At 42.8% G+C, this 21,170-nt stretch overlaps 1 protein-coding gene across 3 annotated transcripts in view; it reads left to right on the top strand.

Moving 5' to 3' along the window:
- The first annotated feature begins 9,449 nt into the window (after positions 1 to 9,449).
- Positions 9,450 to 21,170, top strand: part of Ercc6 (ERCC excision repair 6, chromatin remodeling factor) — an 83,650-nt gene continuing 71,929 nt past the window's right edge. Inside the window, exons 1-4 of one of the 3 annotated variants that reach the window (XM_048339223.1) lie at positions 9,450 to 9,541; positions 12,718 to 13,153; positions 16,251 to 16,371; positions 18,706 to 18,814. In XM_048339223.1, the coding sequence (XP_048195180.1) occupies positions 12,732 to 13,153; positions 16,251 to 16,371; positions 18,706 to 18,814 (652 nt within the window). In that variant the 5' untranslated portion in view covers positions 9,450 to 9,541; positions 12,718 to 12,731. Of the gene's footprint in view, positions 9,542 to 9,884; positions 10,251 to 12,717; positions 13,154 to 16,250; positions 16,372 to 18,705; positions 18,815 to 21,170 lie in introns of those variants that run through there. The other 2 variants (XM_048339225.1, XM_048339224.1) reach the window with 2 other exon arrangements.

Genomic DNA, 21,170 nt, shown 5'->3' with positions numbered 1-21,170 from the left:
TCTCAGTCATGATCCACTTTGAGGGCATCAGACATACCCAGCATCCAGCTTCCCTGCAGACATGGAAGTCTCAGGGACTTTTCTGCCAGGTCATGGCTGGAACTATGGTCCTCCTAATGTCAGCCTCCCAAGCAATAAGAATGACAGATGTCAGCCACCAGCACTCAGCCTCTATAGTAACTGTTGCCTCTCTCTCTCTCTCTCTCTTTGTTGAAGGGCAAGCAGGGGAGGTTTATTACATGGAGGCCATGGGAAGTGGAGTTCACCTTCCGCAGTCTTCAGGGAGACAGGCTTCAGCATCAGGTTAAGGGCAGGGTGTAAGAGAGGTATGCATCATCACCTCCCAGATTGTACATGTGGTTAGACTGATATTATCTCCTTCTGTCTTTCTAGGAGTTCCAGAGACATTGTCATTTTACCATCGAGACAGAGAAGGAATAAAATGCCTGAGGTATTTTGTTTTTAAATATAATTTCATTCTTATTAAGGTGTACAGTGGGGTCTCCATTTCAAGAGTCAGACAATGAGTACATTTCTGTTTTTGGATAATGTCACCTCTTCCTTTGTTTTCCTTCAGTTTTCCCCTTCCATCCTTACCCACAAGTAACATGGGTCACTTCCCACATAGTGCATACTGAGTATGGCATGTTTGCATTTTCTCACCCTTCCTCCCTCCCTTTTCATACTCCCCTTTGCCCCCCACCAAAAGCAAAAAAATCCCAAAGCAAAAACAAACAATAACACTGCCACCACCACCAATAACAACAAAAAAACCATATTTTCATTTCATATAATTCATTTCAATAAATATTCTAAATGTTCAAAGAAGTTATACCTTTGTGCTCCTCCCCTAATGGTATTCTCCTTTAGTCTGACTATGTATGAATGCCTAGAGTCCTGCACATGTTATCATGTCCAGTTATATTTTAGATCTAGCTTCCACATATGAGAGAAAAATGTGCCATTTGGTGACACTGTATTCAAAGAACAAGTCGAGCATGTTAGTTTATTCTTGTAGTCCTAGCTACAAGCAGTTTGAAGCTGGGTCTGAACAAAAGCACAGACCCTATTTGGAAAAAAAAAAAAAAAAAAAGCTAAAGCAAAGCAAAAGAAAAATGGCTGAAATTAGTCTTAAGTGGTAGAGTGTCTGCCCTGTCGAGCTTAAGACCTCTGAGTTCAAACCCAGTACCACCACTACCACCAAAAGCAACCGCAAAAATCCTACAACAAAACCTATGCAAAAAGGACTTTCTGTTTACATGGAATTCAAATCTAAGCAGAAATCATGATAAGCAGGCTTCTGATCTACAGGAATGTCTGGAAAGCATTAGGAACTCAAGGGGGATAAATGACAATTCCTTTTGGAAACCATTCAATTCTTGATCCCTGTTCACTAAATGTCTATGGTGTGGCTTCACCACAGTCTGTTGCTTCCCTTCCTGAGCAAGAGAACAGCATTCTGTGGCCAACCCATTGCCCCGTTTTGCAAGGGCCATGATATGATTTGAGTGTTTTCCCCTAGGTTTATGTGATAGAAATTTAACCCTGGATACAATCATGTTGAGAGGTGGTACCTTTGATCCTGGGAAGTTAGGTTATGCAGACTCTGTCCTAACTCTGTTACTGTATATGTGTGTGTGTGTGTGTGTGTGTGTGTGTGTGTGTGTGTGTGTTGGGGGGTGTTGTTGTTATCCTGAGAGCAGGATATATAAGTGAATTTGGCTTTCCCTTCCTCCCTCTGTCCCATGGTCTTATGCTCTTTTGCCCTTCCCCCTTTTACCATGGGATGATGATGAAGAATGCAATCATCAGAGCCCAGCTCTTGATTTTGGACCTCTCAGCCTCAAGAACTGTAAGAAATAAATTTATGTTCATTATAAACAACCAGATCTGCACCATTCTGTTCTTGCAGCTGGAAACTGGATATAGTGCCTATGGAAAAAAAAAAAAAAAGCAAAAAACAAAAACCATCAAAATGGGGATTCCACTTGTGCCAGGAAGAGCTGCCACCCCTGGGCCTTGTTTTGGCTGCCCTTTGCTTCTGGTAAAACACCTCTGTCCATGTGTGACACCTTCATCATTTACTGTGCACAGAGACCACAATGGTCTCTACTCATTCATTAGTTTTTTGTTTTTTTTTTTTTGCCAGTCCTGGGCCTTGGACTCAGGGCCTGAGCACTGTCCCTGGCTTCTTCCCGCTCAAGGCTAGCACTCTGCCACTTGAGCCACAGCGCCGCTTCTGGCCGTTTTCTGTATATGTGGTGCTGGGGAATCGAACCTAGGGCCTCATGTATCCGAGGCAGACACTCTTGCCACTAGGCTATATCCCCAGCCCTCATTCATTAGTTTTAAAACCCTTTGAATTTATTTATGCTGCCACAAAGTGATTAACAATTTGCTAGCATGGACCAGGAAGTCTTTTTTTCTTTTTGTCTTTCCCTTTCCCTTTTTGGTACTGGAGATCAAACCCAGGATGCTGCACTTGCTAGGCAAGTGCTTTGCCACTGAGCTACATCCCAGATCTGATGGAGAAGTCTTTAAAAAAATGTACCTTGAGAAAATGTGGGTGTCTAACCACAAACCTTATAGAAATGAGGTGGGTGTAGCTCCTGCCAGACTGGAGGAGATGAGCTTCTAAAAGTTTTCCACTTCATTAGCTGGGTACCAGTGCCTCACCCCTATAATCCTAGCTACAAGGAGGCTGAGATCTGAGGATTGCGGTTCAATGCCAGTATGGCAGGAAAGTCCTTGAGATTCTTCTCTCCAATAAACTAACAACAACAAAAGTGTCAAGTGAAGCTGTGGCTCACGTGGTAGAGCATAAGTCTTGAGCAAAAGCAGCTCAGGGGCAGCACCCAAGCCCTAGGTTCAGGACCTAGGATGGGAACACACACACACACACACACACACACACACACACACACACACGTGTGCACATGCGTGGGGGGGAGGGACACACAGACTTCTCCACTTGGTTTAACCTTAGAACAGGCAGAGGGTCTGAATCAACCAAGGCTAGTGCCTTGTGAGAATGTCTGCACCACCTGGTGCTCCCACAGGCTGTGGGAGAGGGCATGGGCCTAAACAGCACATCCTGCAGGCTTGAGGTAATGGAGGCAGCAGGTCCTTCCCAGTCATTTGCAAGATTAGATCTTGACGAGCCATTGACACTACTGAGCAGAAAAAAGTCCTCAGGCAACCTGAAAGTTAGTTTTGGGAAAACTTTACAAATGGGATGGAATTTGAGTTGAACCACAGAGGGTTCCAGGAGTAGCAGACTAATACCCTGAGGTAAGGCCAGGACCAATGACTCAGAGTTTATTTCCAGGGCCAGGCAGGATGCTGGTTCCAATAGTAGAGTGAGAAAAACAAAGGAGAGAATGCAATAGGCTGAGTTGGAGTTTAAATCCAGCAATGCATAAATGTCACTTACTTTCTTCCCAGTACTAGTGGCTCACACCTGTAATCCTAGCTACTCAGGAGGCTGAGATTGAAAATCCCAGTTCAAAGCCAGGATGGGCATATACACATATGCACACAAAAACCAACTATAGGTGTGTGTGTGTGTTTGTGTGTGTGTGTATCCTTATGTCCAGAACACTATTTTTAAGTGCAAATTCAAAATGTTTACAAAATGCAAATTCAACCTTGCCATCTCTGTATTGAAAACTTCCAATGGAGTTAGATGAATGGATCAAGAAAATGTGGTATACATATACAATGGAATTCTATGCTTCCATCAGAAAGAATGGCATTGTTCCATTCATAAGGCAATGGAAAGACTTGGAAAAAATCATACTAAGTGAAATGATCCAGACCCAAAGAAACATAGACTCTGTGTTTTCCCTCATTAATAATAATTAGTATGGGTCTAGGATAGTCCTAGCAGATGATCACAATAGCTCAATAGCTATGTACGTATGATCATATAAAATGATGCTAAGTGAAATGAACTCCAAGATGTAGAAACAAATGGTTTTTCATTGTTGTTATTTTTAATGTGCTATGTCAAATTATTTCTTTTTTCCTGCATTTTTCTTACCTATGGTTTAGCCCCTGTTGTCACTGTATTTGATTTTGGTATTCTGGGTATTGTATATACATTTATCGAATTAGGGAAGGGAGGGGGAACATCAAAATGGTGAGACAAAGGATAAAAGGTGAAACAATGCAACAGTGATACTCAAAGACAAAATGTTGGTAAATTAACTGTACAGCTTGGGGGGAGGCAGAAATTGGGGAGGATGGCAGAAATGGGGAGGATTGGAGAAAAATGAGGGAGGAGGTAACAAGTTTGTCCAGAAATGTACTCACCTTATGTATGTAACTGTAACCCCTCTGTATATCACCTTGACAATAAAATTAAGTTTATGAAAGAATAATATCTAAATTTTATGTCTAGAATGTAGAACTGTAGATGTAAGAAGGGGATGAACTTCTGGATCTTGATTTCAGCCAGTGTTTAGCCCTTAAATATATTTTGCTTTATTCTTTTTACAATCATTTCCTGCCTAAGTTCCCCTTCTGCTTGACACTTCTATACCTGCCTTTTGTCATCCCAAAATGGTTCCTTGAGATGGATGTCCATAGTTCATGCCTGCAATCTTAACTACTCAGGAAGCTGAGATCTAAGGGTTGTGATTCAAAGCCAGCCTGGTCAGAAAAGTCTCTGAGATTCTTATCTCCAGTTAACCACTGAGAAGCTGGAATTGGAGCTGTGGCTCAATGGTAGCCTTGAACAAAAGAAGCTCAGGGACAGTTCCCAGACACTGAGTTCAAGGCTCCCTTCCTCCCCTCCCCCCCCCAAAAAAAAGCTCCTGCTCAGGTACCACTTCAGTGGCTTGCATGTGTGCTGGAAAGTTCATCTCAATGTGATAGTATTGAGGGCTGGGTCCTTTGGGAAGTGATTAGGTCATGGCGGAAAAGCCCTCATGCTAATGTTAGAACTATGAACATGGTTTTGAAGATTGAAAAACAACTTAGTGCTTCTGCTCTGCAGGAGGACAAAGAGTCTCTTACACTAAACACTAATTGTAAAATGAAGGCACAAAGATAATTTTGTCTATCTACAAAGGAGTGAATATTAATAGTCACTTAAATATTTGTAAAGCACTTGAGACAATGTCCAGACCAGAGTAAGTAATCAGTAAGATATAAACAATAAGTGCAATAATAGAGGTGATGGAAATATTGGTTTGTGGATGTGGTGCTGATGGATGAGGCTCTATTCTGTTGAGAACATCAAAGAATGCTTCAGACTAAAAAGTGAAACTTTAGGCTGGGTTTATAGCTGGTAGAATTCCAACCAGAGGAATCCACAAGCAAAGCCACAGAAACCTGAGAGTAATTAGTGGAGGTGTGCTGGAAGCATTAACAATGGTCCCAATGCATCCCACAAAGCTTTGCTTTATCAAGCCTATTTCTGTGGTGTGGATATAATCCACGGGGAAATTTCAAGTTAACGAATGTAAGAACATTAGTGAAAGAGTTGGGGTATGGACTGACTTGTGTGATCTTAAATTTCTTAGGTTGAAACCCTAACCCCTAAATTGTATGTGGAGATGGAGCATTTAGGGAGTAATTCTGGTTAACTGAGATCGTAAGGGTAGGAACCTCATCCAATAGGGCTATCTTTTTTTAAATTATATTTTTATTATTTTTAAGTAGTTGTACAAAGGAGTTACTGTTCAACATATCAGTTTATGAGTACAATGCACCTTGATATCACCCCTTTCATCATTCTCTCCCATCCCTCCTATCTCTACCCATCCCCTCAATTTTGATATGCATTGAATATTATAACTGCATTCTCCTCCCATCCTTCCTATCTTCATTCAGGCAGATGTCTTCTTTTCTTCTTTTTTTTGTGCTACTCCTGGGGCTTGAACTTGGGGCCTGGACATTGTTCCTGAGATTTTTGGCTCAAGGATAAGCACTCTTCCACTTGAGCCAAAGCTCTATTCCCGGTTGTTGTTGTTGTTTTGTCAGTTAATTGGAGGTAAGAGTCTCATGAACTTTTTTGCCTGGGTTGGCTTCAAATCAGGACCCTCAGATTTCAGCCTCCTGAGTAGCTAGGATTATAGGCATAAGTCACTAGCGCTGGGTTAGACTGATAATGTCTTTTAAGACAGTGTTGTGTCATCCCTTCACCCCATGGAAGGACAGTCAGGTGTCCAAAAGATAGCCCTTACCAGGAGAAAAAGCTGTTTACATCTTGACCTTGGGCTCCTGGTCACCCCAAATATACAGACTAATTTCTGCTGATTAAGCTGTGTGGCCTGTGGCATTTTGTTATGGTAGCCAGAGCTAAGGCAGTCACACGACAGGCTTGCTAGCAAGAGAAGTAGTTCCCCAAATCTTGGCATAGCTGTCCATGGAATGAGGGACAGAAATAAGCACACAATACTAGATGGCCCAGGGCTGGAGAACACTGTGGGTGACTTGTTAAGGAGCTTAGATTCCATCTTGTGTGCAGAGAGGTGGGGTGGAGATTGAATCTGAGGTAGAAGAGTGATCTGATCATAGCTGTATCTTAGACTAATCTCTATGGAAACTGTGAGTAGATAAATGAAAATGCAGACTGGACATGGGATGATGGTTGCAATAGTCAAGGCAACTGGGTAGAGGGGCTGGAGGAGATAGGTTTATCAGTAGTAGGGGAGGCAGCCATTGCAACCTGGGGACTGATGGGATACAGGTAGGAAAAGGTAAGACAGCTTTTGACATTCAGACTTCTAAGCTTATTTAATCTCTTCTCCCCCAATTTTTTTCATGCTGGTCCCGAGGTTTGAAGTCAGGGCCTTGGCACCAGTCCATTACTCTTTTCACTCAAAGCTGTACTCTAGCACTTGAGCCATAGCTCTGCTTCTGGCTTTTTGGTGGTTAGTTGGAGATAAGAATCTTGGGGTCTTTCCTGCTCAAGCTGGCTTCAAAATGCAGTTCTCAGATCTCAGTCTTCTGAGTAACTAAGATTACAGGTATAAGCCAGTGCCCCAGCTCACCCCCTTACATTTAATTAGCATATATTAATGTACAAAGGAATTTCATTGTGATATTTTCTGACAAACATAGGATGTGTTCCAATCAAACCTACTACCCCTCTTCTCTTTTCTCTCTCTGCTTTTGTGCTGGTCCTTGGGGTTGAACTCAGGACCTGGTCACTGTCCCTGAGCTTTCGTGCTCAAGGCTATGGCTCTACCACTTGAGTCACAACTCCACTTTAAGCTTTTTGGTGGTTAACTGGAAATAAAAACCTCACAGATTTTCTTGCCTGAGCTGTTTGAACTTCAACCTCCCGAGTAGCTAGGATTACAGACGAGAGCCACTGGTGCCTAGCCTAGAATCTTCTATCTTAATGTAAGTCTCTGTGAGGTCAGACTCTATATGGAGGAATGATTATAACAATGTGGAAAGGTTTGTTTTCCATTTCACTTGCTTCTGCATTTCCCTTTCATTGTTCTCTCAAGTTCCTTGTCTCATCTGCACATACTCTGTGCATATGTCTGTGTCTCAATTTCTTTTTCTTATAAAGATTGTGGGAACATTGGATTAGGTCCCACTCCAGTGATCACATGTGACTTAGTCGCCTCCTAATGATCTGTCTCCAAATGCATTCTGAAATACTTCTGGTGAGGACTTCAACCTATGAGTTGGGGGGAAAAGAGTGCAATCCGGCCCCTAACAGGGCAGACATTCATCACAGACATGCTATGGGAAAAGACTAAGCATTTCAACCTATCTTTCAGGTACTAACATGAGTTTCAGATTTAAAAAGAGGAAAAAGATAAGCACTAGGAGCTCATGCCTACCTACTTAGACTGAGATCTTAGGATCAATGTTAGAACCAGCCAGGGGAAGAAAAGTTTGTGAGACTCCAATTAGCCACCAAAAAGGTTGGAAGCATTGCTTTGGCTCCAGTGATGGAGCACCACTCTTGAGTGGAAAAAGCCAAGCAAGTGCTTGAGGCCCTGAGTTCAAGCTCTAGTACTGACACAAAACAAAAATAGAGGAAGAACTGGGACAGAGGGAGAGAAGTATGCATAAAGGGTTTCAGGTGAAGGGTTGCCTCTTTGGTCATTATCTGAGTTCTGTTTTTCCAGGGTAAGAGACTTCTCCAAAAGTTATTCTCATCACTTGTTGGGGGAGCAACCTGGTTCCCATGAGTGATTATTCCCATTCCAGGACACAGCCTCATCATTACAAATAATTGTTTCCATTTAGTGGGGGAAGAGATTCTGCTGTTCTTTTCCTTGGGAGTTTTTTTTTTGCTCCCTTATTATAAAGATGTTATCCATCAGTTGTGTACTTTTTGGAACCAATGTGACTGGAAGGTGATTCAAGAGAGAAGAGAACCATTCAACATAAAGACATAAAATGGTGACAGGGATGCCAACATTTTCCTCCTACTTTCTCTAACTTTTGGGCTCAAGTAAGAGTCAGTGTGTTTTTTCTTTTGCAAAATCAGTTTTTAATATCTATTGTATACTTGCATTGTGTGTGTGTGTGTGTGTGTGTGTGTGTGTGTGTGTGTGTGTGTGTGCCCATACTGGCACTTGGAGTTGGGGCCTTTCAAAGACACACTCCCCTCCTCAGGCCCCAATGATCCCTCCTCAAGTCACTTAGATTCACACAAAACTTTCTGAGAAATCCACCTTCTTCCAGTATTGCTATCCCTTATCTGAAAAGTTCCTAGTTTGGTTCAACCACCACTTTCCCTAGGAGAAACTTGGCTTCCTCCTTTTGTTTAGAACCTATATGTAGGTACATCTCATTTCTTTAAACACTGCAAGCTAAAATTCTTTCTTGGCACAAAATCCTCTTACCACTAGGATCTAAGGACAGACAGTAAATAATTTCACGCAATCAAATCTCACTCACAAGTGCAACACAGATATTAGCAGTCTCACCCACTGCTCTAGCAGGAAGGTACTCTATTGAAGGTCCCTTTCTTTGCCAAGCTTTAAGGTCCATAATTACTTGTAAACATATAACTTTGCCACAAGTCGGGCCCTAGGTGCAGTCCCTGAGAATTTTTGCTCAAGGCTAGCACTCTATCATTTGAGCCACAACTCCACGTCTGGCTTTTTGGTGGTTAATTGGAGACAGGAGTTCCATATACTTTTCTGTTTGTTCTGACCTCTAACTGTGATCCTCAGATCTCCCCCTCCCCAGTTGCTAGCATTACAGAAGTCAGCCATTGGTGCCTAGATTGAAATTAGTTTTTAATTTACTAGCCCGGTATTCTTCGTAAGAGGTGAGACGAAGGCTTCTCGCCCCTAATTAGATAATGGCGGTAATCACTGCCACACCCAAATTGGGGGCACAAAAGTAGGCCCAGAATTACCCCCTTAAACTCTTCTCCAAAAGTCCCTGAGCAGCTAGGCAGACGGGCGCATGCGCAGTCGACCTCGCTGTGGGTGTGGGGGAGGAGTGTGCGGCGGCGCCAGGGCGCCTGCGCGGCGGTGGCGTCGCGTTTTACGGAGGCGGCGTCGGCGGCGTCTGTGGAGTCTTCGCGTGCGTCTGGGTGGCCACACGACTCCGGGTGAGTGCTCGGCGGCCCGGCTGGATGTCGGGCGGGAGATGTCGGTGTCCCCCGGCTCCCCGAGTGGCCGCTCGATGTCCTGGCACCTAGGCCTCGGGATGGAGCCCCCGCCGCAGCGGCTGGCGGGTCGAGGCCCGGCGCTCCCGGTCCGCGCACCTGCGGCCGGAAGTGACGCTGCGCCGCGCGCTGGCCCGGTGCCGGGCGGACGCAGCTCCTGCTGAGGGCCGGGCGCGGCCCGGCCTCCGGTCAGGTACTCCAGTCCCAGGAGAAACGGGGGTCCGGAAGCTGCTCGTCGGGCGCCTCTGGCCGGGGTTTGCGGAGGCCGGAGCTGTCGTCTGTGAACGCGCCCCGGCCGTCGGCCCTCGGAGCGGCCCTCTCGACCGCTGCCGCCCAGTGTCCTGCTCTGGGCACTCTTTCTCTCGACGGCCGGCCAGGCTCTCCTCCGCCCTTCCTCCCATACGTTCTTCAGTCGCCCAACTCTCCTTTTCCAGAGTTTACCCGGATCATGTCATCGCCACCCAGCTTGAAACCCATCAGAGTGTGCTGTACATTTGAGAGTAAACCCCAGATTCGTGTTTTCCCGGATCTAGGTGAAAATGTAGAGCCGTACGTGGTCACAGGTGTCCATTCCAGCGTCCACCTTGTCTCCAGACACAAACCCCAGCGCTCAAGGCGAGGACTGGAAGGCACTTTTCCCAGAAGATGCTTTGTAAGGTTTACACTGTGAATTGAGCCCTTATCTCGTCTTTAACCATGTTCCAGCTGCCTTCCACTTCCTCAAAGTCACCAGTTCTTTCCAGCCTTTACCCATATTTTATTTCAAGGTATTAGCTTTAATTTACGTCTGCTTAAATCCTACTTGTCACTGGCAGCTGACTCAAACCTGTAATCCTAGCTACTCTGAAAGCTGAGATCTTTGAAGACTGAAGTTAGAAGCCAATCCAGACAAAAAAGTCCAAGAGAATATTTCTAACTAACCAGCAAAATGCCTGATGGCATTGATGGCTCAAGTAGTAGAGTATCAGCCATAAGCAAGAAAGCGGAGCATGAAGCTCTAGTCCTCACATAAAAAAAAAAAAACCAAAGACAAAACCAAAAGAAAACCCTGTACATTCTTCAGATAGTGGCTCAGATAGTTGTCACTTTATCAGAGAGGCCTTTTTTGATCTCACCACTACATATTCACTTGTAGGGAGTTTGTACTTCCTCCATCCCTCCCTCCTTCCTTTCTCTTGGGCAAGGGAAGTGGAGCCCAACTGTAGCCTTTCTCCTGAAGATAATCAGAAAACCCCTAAGGAAAGAAACCTCTTTCTGCTATTCACTTTTAATATTTTCAGCCTTGGCCTTTTCTAACCTTTCAAAGTGATGACCTGGGACACCTGTCAGATCCTTAGAGCCTCTGCTGCTGCTCACTCTAGTGTCATCCACATTCTGCCCAGACCTCTCTTGCCAGCTCAGATTTGCATTGTGACCACTTGATGTACCAGTATTGGGACTTGTAAGCTCCTCAGAAGTCTCTCTGCCTGCTTCCTGTCTGCTTCCTCTCAGAAAGTCTCATTTTGGTGACTATTTACTGTTTATTTTGACTTGTTCTCTGAACCATACTTCCCTTTAACAGGTATTGAGCTCCTCAGCAGCAGCTGGGGGACTTGGGGTTCAGATCTTAGCTCATTCTGCTGTCTTGTTACTCATGCGCTTCAGTAGGAAGTGGCTTCAGTGAGCCACTCTGGGCCAATAATACAAAATTCTTGGCATCTTTGAATCCCATGCTTGGTTGCTGGGAATGTTTACTTACTAAAGAGTGAATGGGTAGGTATATGTGGATGGGGGGTGGGGAGGGAACTTGTGCTCATTTCATAGAAATAATGTTTCAGTGCTGAAAGAGACTTTCTTCATTTTCAGTTAAATAAAAAGCAAGTCTGTCTCTTGGTTACTGTGTTGCTTTTTAATGTATTTGTTAGTTGTTACACAAGTTTAGAGTATGATTTCCTTCAAGCTGTTCCTGAGTATGGATAAAATGTAAAACTTTTCTTAATTTTGGTCCCTGCTTTCCCTCCCCAACTTGGTAGGTTTAGTATGTTTCTGTGCATTCCATGTGCACAGATATATAGATGCACTCATACTTTGCCCTTGACTACTTTGAGTCAACATAGCAAGCTCTACTACTATAGGAAATACTTGGTGGCTACATGGAACTAGTAAAGCATGCCACAATATGCATTCTTCCAGTTAGGTATAATCAGAGACAATCTGGAATGTGTATGCTTTCTGTCCTTATGATGGTTTCTGGGAAAGCAGCCCAGTCTCAGTAGAAACTGTACTTTGAATTTTACCCCCTGCCCCCATCTTTTTTAAGATTAGCATGGCTGTCCAGTCCTCTCTGTCTCACAGTATTTGGCTTTGGCAGCAAGTGGCATCCATCAGCTATATAATTTTGAGGGCAAACAACTGAGACAACAGTGTGCCATATCTCCCTGAAATAAATATGTAGAATGAGAATTGTGCAATGGTCTATGCATTGAATATTTTGACATTTATGGCTAAATTGTCTCCCAAAGAGCTGTATAATTTATATTCTCATCCATAGCATGTGAAGGCAGGCCCTCCTTCTAGTTTATATTGGATATTGTCCTGCCTGCCAACCTGATAGGTTACATTGAAATGAGCCTAGTTTTGGGAACATTGTAATTAATATCTTGTTTAGAGTTCTTGTTTACTGGGTAGATGTTCAGAGTTTCCAGTATCCCTTCATATAAAGTTGTTTCTTCATTGATCCTCTATGTTGCAGTTGACCAGACCAGTGATATAAATCATTTGTGCCATGGCACAGTGAAACTACTAATGTGAGGGAAGAGAGCAGCCAGTCCTCTTCATTTGATGTGCATGTTCCTCAGGATTGGGTTGCTGGCTTTCTCAGCTGGCTACCCAGATGTTATTTGTTGGTGGCATACTGGTTTCTTCTTTTGGCTAACTTTTCAAATTCATTTTCAGGAAATGTAATTAATAAAAACAATAGCTAGAAATTAGCACTTGGAAGCTTGCCTTTATGTAATTAGTGCTTATTACTTGATGATGCTTTGAGAAATCAGTGAATTATAAATTGTTTAAGGAAAGATATAATAATCAATTCTATGTAACCAAGAAACTTATCCTTTTTTTAAGTGTTTTCTTTTCAGATAGCCTATAGAAGATGCCCCATGAGGAAATCCCTCACTCAAGTCAAGCACAGGAGCAAGATGACTTTCAAAGTTACCATGTCAGTGCTAGTAAAGAAACGTCAACTGAGCCAGAAAATGGTGGGAACGGGGTGGCAGAAGAGTGCCTCCCCTCTCCTTCCTCTGACGATGGTCTTCCCACCCCAGCCGAGGCCTGTGCATCAGTGGTTGGGAGGAGAGGTCCTGGCCTGCTGCATATCAACAGACATCAGATTCCAGCAGTGGAGCCTAGTGCACAGGCCCTGGAGCTACAGGGCCTGGGAGTGGATGTCTATGACCAGGCTGTGTTAGAGCAGGGTGTGCTTCAGCAGGTGGACAGTGCAATGCATGAGGCCAGTCGTGCCACCCAGCTTGCTGATGCTGAAAAGGAGTACCAGTCAGTCCTGGATGACTTCACGTGAGTATAGTCCATTTATTCAGAGTTCATATTTAATCGTGGCAAGGAAATTAATGTAATACAGAACTGTACTATTCCAAAGTGTAGGAGGCTTATAAAACTTCTTATCCTGGGGCTGGGAATGTGGCTTAGTGGTAGAGTGCTTGCCTAGCATGCATGAAGCCCTGGGTTTGATTCCTCAGTTCCACATAAACAGAAAAAGCCAGAAGTGGTGCTATGGCTCAAGTGGTAGAGTGTTAGCCTTGAGCAAAAAGAAGCCAGGGACATTGCTTAGGCCCTGAGTCCAAGCCCCAGGATTGGCAAAAACAAACAACCAAACAAAACTTATCCTGAGGCAGGCATTGGTTGTTCACTCCTACTTTATACTAGCTACTCAGGAGGCTGAGATAAAAGGATCATGATTCAAAGCCAACCCAAGCAGAAAAGTCTGTGAGACTCTTATCTCCACTAAACTGCCCAAAAAGCGGAAGTGAAGCTGAGGCTCAAGTGATAGAGCATAAGCCTTGAGCAAAAGAAGCTGAAGGGCAGAGCTCAGGCCTTGAGTTCAAGCTCTAGAACTGGCTCCCAAACCAACAACAACAACGAAAGCTCATATTCAGTAGTAGTAAAGACAGCCTTGTCCCTCCCCTCAGGTGCAGCATTGTGCATGCTAGGTAGAGGATCAGTTGAGCTGGCAAAGGTCTGTCTCCTAACCTAGCATACTGGGGAGAAGGGATGTCCTTTATAAATGCTCTGCTACTCACCAGCATGTGCACCAAGGTCTCAGCAGCAGTACACCAGCACTTTGAGTGTGTCCTCCTTGAAATACTAGCAATACTTCCTGCCCCCTCATCACATTGTTCTCTGTGCTGTAGTTTCTTAAGACAGCTTGCTGTCTTAGCAGTTTTTCAGATCTTCAGTTCTATAACTAAGGAGAACAAACTCCCTACCATTCCTTTTTTCTGTGCTCCTTTGATTCTGAAAGATTGTAATGGAGAAGAGAGACATGGACTTTATCAAACAGAGTATTGCTGGAGAGAGGAGGACCTGGCCTGAGTGAGGACAAGAGTGAGGAAGTGGTGGAGAGTTGAGCCTCCTCATTATTGCCATTGGGGATCTTTAGGGCAGGGTTAGGCAAAGGAGAACCTGAGGACTGGACTAGGTAGAGGAAAGGAGTGGTTTCTAGGATGGCTAGAGAAGAGAGGTATGGTGCTGGTAGCTATCCTAATGGGAGCCATGTATAGGTAACTGTTGGTGCTTAAAGGACATTCGTTCTGCTAACAGTTCCTTGGTGCATGTGCATGTGTATGTCTATCTTGGGGTTTGAACTCAGGATCAGGGTGCTGTCTGTGAGCTTTTGTGCTCAAGGCTAGTACTCTTAACACTTGAGCCTCTCCACTTCTGGTGGTATTTTTGGTGGTTAATCAGAGATAAGAATCTCATGTACTTTACTGCTCCTTCTGGCTTTGAACCATGGTCCTCAAATCTCAGCTTCCTGAGTTGCTGGGATTATAGGCATAAGCCACCAGCACCTGGCTCTTTTTAATTTAGTTTTGTTGATTTTAGTCTCTTGAAAATCAGATACTCTTGCATAGTTGTAATGTGGCCTTCAATGTTGAGATCAGCCTCAGCTCCTTGTTGTCACATAACCTTTTACATTTGACCTTGGATGCCTGCCTGCTTCCTCTTCCTACAGAGGTGACAAGACAGAATGCTATGACATGGATGGTGACATGTGATGCCTTAGATGGCCAAAAAACTTGAATTGTTCATCCTGAAATCCAGAAAGAATGCAAGTGGCAAATTAGATACATATGCAGAAGATTGAATTTCTGTTTTTAAACTGGAATCTGTAATTCTGTGATGTCTATTTTAGGAGCTATTTATTTATTTATTTTTTTTTTGGCCAGTCCTGGGCCTTGGACTCAGGGCCTGAGCACTGTCCCTGGCTTCCTTTTGCTCAAGGCTAGCACTCTGCCACTTGAGCCACAGCGCCGCTTCTGGCCGTTTTCTGTATATGTGGTGCTGGGGAATCGAACCTAGGGCCTCGTGTATCCGAGGCAGGCACTCTTGCCACTAGGCTATATCCCCAGCCCCGGAGCAATTTATTTTTAATTCATCTTTTTCTCCTCATACCATGCAGTGTAATGCTATAGTAGATAAATCTTCTAGTTGTATGAAATAAAAACGTGTGTATGCTTTATATAAGAAAATAAATGTTTAAGTACTTTAGACTTTTCTAACTTTAGGAGGCTTCCGAATGGGCTTTAAAAAGTGTGTATATGCATTTCTTCATATATAAAAGTATACCTTATTACACCATGTCCTAGCCAAATGTCTTAAGTGAAGTAGACACATAAAAAATGCTAGTAGGGCAGTCACTGGTGGCTCATACCTGTAATCCTAGCTACTCATGTGGCTGAGATGGAAAGATCTCATGAGACTCTTTTCTCCAATTAACAACCAAAAAAAAACCAGCAGTGGAATTTGTAGCTCAAATAGAGCATCAATCTTGAGGAAAGAAGCTAGAGATAGTGCCTACGTGCCAAGTTCAAGCCCAAGGATTGACACACACATGCAAAAATGCTGGGAGGAATGAACAAGTTTACAAGTGGGTATGACCTAAGTCAGTCAGAGAAAAACAGTAGTAATCTTCAACCTCTAACCATTTTTTGGTCAACAAAAAAATGTGCATTTTAGTTTAGTTTTCTTTAAGTTTAGTTCCGTAGAAGTAACAGACATGGGGCTGGGACTATTGCCAACTAATAATAATTCTATCGGGGCTGGGAATATGGCCTAGTGGCAAGAGTGCTTGCCTCATATACATGAAGCCCTGGGTTCGATTCCTCAGCACCACATATACAGAAAAAGCCAGAAGTGGTGTTGTGGCTCAAGTGGTAGAGTGCTATCCTTGAGCACAAAGAAGCCAGGGACAGTGCTCAAGCCCTGAGTTCAAGCCCCAGGACTGGCAAAAGAATAATAATAATAAGGAGGGGGAAGGGGAGGAGGAGGAGGAGGAGAGGGGGTGACAGGTTTTTGATCTTTTTTTTCTCTTTGTATTATGCTAAAAGAAAGGTTACTGTAGTATGAAAAGTAGACAATTTATCTTCTTTTGCAGGTCATGTATGAAGTCCTTAAGGCATATCGATAAAATTATTGAACAACTTAGCCCTCAAGCTCCCACCAGCAGAGACATCAGCAGGAAATTAGAGTCTGTAAAGCGGCAGAAGTATAATAAGGTGATTCAAAATTACATATTAAGGATTACATTTTTAAGGCTTCATTATAGCCCATTTTATAATGTCGAAAGTGTTTTGCTAAGTACTTTTAATCTTTGAAACAAATATTTATAATTATTGTAGAGGAATTTTTGAATTCCTTGTGTATGTTTAAATTGCCAATTGAGTCTCCTTTGCATTTTCTATTATACAGTATTTTATAAAGCCCCACACATAAAGCCATGAGCACACTGATCCATTCACACATGTATCCATAATGTCTATATTTGAGAGCAGTTCCAAAGAGGCTTTTCCAGTGTGGCCTCCTCACCCTTGTGCTTTTCTAGACCCCTCATCTTGTCACTGTTTTCCTCCACCCCTTTCTCCTGGGTGTGCTGGTCTCTCGCTCAGTCACCTTGTTTCATGGGACCTTGCTTTTTTGCTTGTTCACACTGATCATTTCCCCTTCGTGTGCTGTTGATAAAACTATCTCCTTTTGCATGTTTTGCTCCCACTTTTGAGAGGCTAGCCCATTATCCTTGCCTGGGGTATTATAGTCAGTACCCAGCCACACTAGAGCTGCACTTAGGGTTGAAGAATTTTAAAGTTGGGAGGATGGAGAATCTGTTATTTAGATTTTTTTTTTTTTTTTGGCCAGTCCTGGGCCTTGGACTCAGGGCCTGAGCACTGTCCCTGGCTTCTTCTTGCTCAAGGCTAGCACTCTGCCACTTGAGCCACAGCACCGCTTCTGGCCGTTTTCTGTATATGTGGTGCTGGGGAATCGAACCTAGGGCCTCGTGTATCCGAGGCAGGCACTCTTGCCACTAGGCTATATCCCCAGCCCCTAGAATATTATTTTTGTGAGGTTTGAAACTTTGTTTTAGGGTTTATGTGTAGTTTTAGGAGATTTGAAACATGGTTTTGGACTGATACATTTCAGTAGGTAGCGATGACTGGTGTTGATTATGGTATTTTCTGCCATCCAAAATGACTAGCAACATCCTGTGCTAATCATTGTTTTTTTTTTATATATATGTGGTGCTGAGGAATCGAACCTAGGGCTTCATGTATACAAGACAAGCACTCTTGCCACTAGGCCATATTTCCAGCCCCATAATCATTGGTTTTATTGCAGCACATAAAGTCAGTGGTCCTTGCAGTTTTGATTTGGGTGAGAGAGGTGAAAATGGGTACAAACTAGTTCATGTGCTTCTTCTTTTGCTTTTTACACACTAGTCCATTATCTTCCTGAAAGGTTAGAGCTAGCAGCAGCTTAGTGCAGATGGGGTTTTCCCAAAATAGAGGGAACATCTGACCTCTGTGGGAGCATGTAAATTAATGTGCAGAGATACCATTGGCCATCTTGGGCTTCTGATAGGCTGACATCTCAACAGTAGAGATTACCAAACTTTAGACCACTTTAGGTCCTAGTTGCAATTATATTTTCCTGTCTTCCTTTAGCAATGCCTTGGTGTTTAGAGATAAACTATTCAGAATAAAAACGTTTTAAATGGGATTTTGCTGAAAGTCTTGAGCAGAAGATAAATTTTAAGTTTATGTAGTATACTATTTATGTTTGTTCAGGAATTCTTTTTGCCTTATACTCATATTTGGAGTTGAATTTTATTTGTTTTTGTGATGCTGGGGACCAAACCCCGAGTCTCACATATGCCTCAACATTTTACTGATGTGGAGTTGGTAGTTTATTTTTCCTGTGAAGATGATCCCAGTACTCCAGGCTCTGTTAAGTGAGAGGCTCTGGGATGGGCACATATTTAAGTTCTGATAATATCAGGGGAAATAAGGCAAAGAGAAGTCTGGGGCAGGTAGTATAAAGAGGTATAGCAAACGTATTTGTCTTTGAAACTTGTGTGATTGTGAAGGGTAGAGTGGGATGAGGGAAGGAAACCATGGACATTTATCAGATGGGAGTGACTTGTTTTTAGCTGTTTGACTTAAAAAAAAAATTCTTATCTCTGTGTCTTATTGCCCTCCATTGCCTGTTGGCTGGTAAGATCAGAAATGAGAAATCTAGTGATGTCGTCAGTTCTAGTAGGTGGACCCCAGTGGATAGTTCTTCCTCCACAGTCAGTATATATGACTTGAAAGCAGTGTGTGCTATATGTGCAGAAAGGAGAGCCTGTGGTCAGAGCTGGCTGCCTGGCAGGATGAGATCAAAGCTGGACTGGTAGGTGCTCATATAAGGTGCTCTATAATGATAGTAATAGATGTGATTTCTGTTTCCTTTTTAATTTTACTCTTGATTAAAGTTTTAAAATTCCATGGTGTTGCCTTTTATATTTTGCAATAAGTCACTTCATGGCTATGTTCTATACTTGGGATTTACCCTTCAAGGAACAGCAGATAAAGAAGATCACTGCAAAGCAGAAACGTCTGCAGGCCATTCTCAGAGGAGCAGAGGTACAAGTAGAGTTGGAACACGCCAGCCTGGAGGAGGATGCAGGTAAGGAAGTGAGAGCAGCCCTCGGTGTTCTTGACTTTTGACTTGATTTCTGGTGTCTATATTCAGGGGAGGATGTCTCTCTAGTCTTTATCATGAGCTTTGAGAATTACATATTTCTTTGCCTCTCTGTCATAATAGAAAATTTTATCCTCCTGTAGAATCAAGTCCCTAAGTCATATGGGGCTTTTAGAGAACGAAAGTACATTTTTAACTCAGTTCACTGGAGGCTACTGGTGTGCATTTAATAAATTGAAAATGTTAAACATTCTTATACAGTTAATTTGATAAAGAGATCTGCATCTTGATTGAATTTCATTTTGGAAGCCCAGCATCATCAATCAGCATCTGTAGTATTGCTCTCACATATCTTCAAGGAGCATACTTGGCAGGCTTTCCAACCTTCCATTCTGTTGTTTAAGAAGAAAAGACAGTCAGGTTATACAATGGCCATGATTTTATTCACATTACTCTTAGGGTTAGAAATTGTTGGTTGCTGTCCTGTCTTTTACTACTTAAAATATAGGCTGAGGCTCCCTAATTTTTGAAATCTCGAGGTGAATACTTAGAACTGGGTCCAGACATTTAGTCTCTAAGACAAGGATTGTTATGAAGAGCATGCAGTAGATAATAGGAAAAATGCTAGGTGTACATTTTTGGTTGTTTTTTTAAAACTATTATTATTATTATTATTATTGCCTTGAACATGTGATTCATGTGTCTCAGCCTCCTGGGGGTTGGGATTTCAGGCATGTGCTTCCTGTGCCTCTTCAGATGTACTTTTGAAATTCAGCCTCACAGCATTTATCAGCTTTAGAACTAGTACCTCTTGTTGCTGTTTCAGCTTCCTCTTGCTATTTCAGTGAAACTTTGCCCAGAATAATAGATACCTCTTCCACCTTGAAAGCCCCATTTCACCCTTGCTTTACTTTGCCTGTCCTCAGCAGCTGATACTTCCTAAGGCTTCTGGGACCCCTGTGTCTCTCCTGGTTTCCTTTCTGCCCTCCAACTATGGCTAGTTCATTATTTTTGGCTAGCCTTTTAAATGTTACCTTAAATGCTGATATTTTTCATATTTCTTGTTGAGCTCTCTTCTATTTCTTCTCTCTGAATAATCTCATAGATTATTATTATTACTTTTTTTTAAACACCTCTTCCCATGGAGTATCTTTGTCTAGGGTACCAGGCATCACTTGAGACTGGCCTCTCTCACTACCCTCTCTTCTGTGCCCTGTCTACAGAGGACATAGAGCTGAATGTCTGAGAGCTATAGCTTGGGGGCCCAGCTCTGTACTGCCAAGTATGGACCTTGCTGCATCCTTCACCCCTCAGCCTGTCTGAAGCCTGGCAGTGGGCATGAATGTAGTAGTTCCTCCCAGCTGTCCACTTACTTCTCTTGAGGCTTTTTTCCTGCTCTGTACATGGTAACTGTGAAGATTCACTGACAGAAGGTAGGATGAGGACAGATGACAAATGCCTCTATGATCTAGAAGACAGTGAGGGTACTCACTTTCTTATTCAGCATTGTACTGGATAGTGCAGGAAGAAAGAATACAAAACATGAGAATGGAACAAAAGAAGTGAAACCGTCATTCACAAGATAGTATGGTTATGGGTATAGAAAACTTAAAGGAGTTAGGCGCTGGTGGCTCATGCTTGTAAACTTAGCTGAGTAGCTAAGCCTCCTGAGTATGAGGCTGAGATTTGAGGACCATGATTCAAAGACAGCCTGGGCAGGAAAGTGTGAGACTCTTAGCTCAAATTAATCACAGAAAAAGCCGGAAGTAGTGTTGTGGCTCAGGTGATAGAGTGCTAGCCTTGAGCAAAAAAAGAGCTCAGGGACAATGCCCAAGCCTAGAGTTCAAGCTCTAGGGCTGGCAAAACAAAACAAATCAAACAAAACAAAAATAAACCTCAAAGGAATTGATGGATAATCTATTGGGAGGACTATGAATTTAGCAATAATGTTAAGTGATACACAGGATATAAAAATTCGTCATCTTTTAAAGAAGATTTTTATTCATATACAAGAAGGGATTTCATTGTGATATTTCCAGACATTCAAACAATGTATCCTGACCAAATTCACCTGCTCCATCTTCCTTTATCTCCCTTTCTCCCACTTAAAACAATTTCAACAAGTTTCATTATTCTCTTCTTGTACATATAAAGTACTTCAACCATATTCACCTTCCTACACCCTCTGCATTCACCCTAAGCTTCTTTTACTTTATTATGATTCTTTTTTCATTTATTTTTAACATATATTAATTGTGCAAAGGGTTTTTACCATGGTAATTCACATGTGTATATATTATAATTTAGTCAGATTAACCTATATCTATTGTTATGTCTTTTC

This window comes from Perognathus longimembris, chromosome 2 (genome assembly GCF_023159225.1).
Source record: "Perognathus longimembris pacificus isolate PPM17 chromosome 2, ASM2315922v1, whole genome shotgun sequence".
Classification (NCBI taxonomy): Eukaryota; Metazoa; Chordata; class Mammalia; order Rodentia; family Heteromyidae; genus Perognathus; species Perognathus longimembris.
Note: the sequence above shows the minus strand (reverse complement) of the source record. Positions and strands in the feature narration are given on the sequence as shown.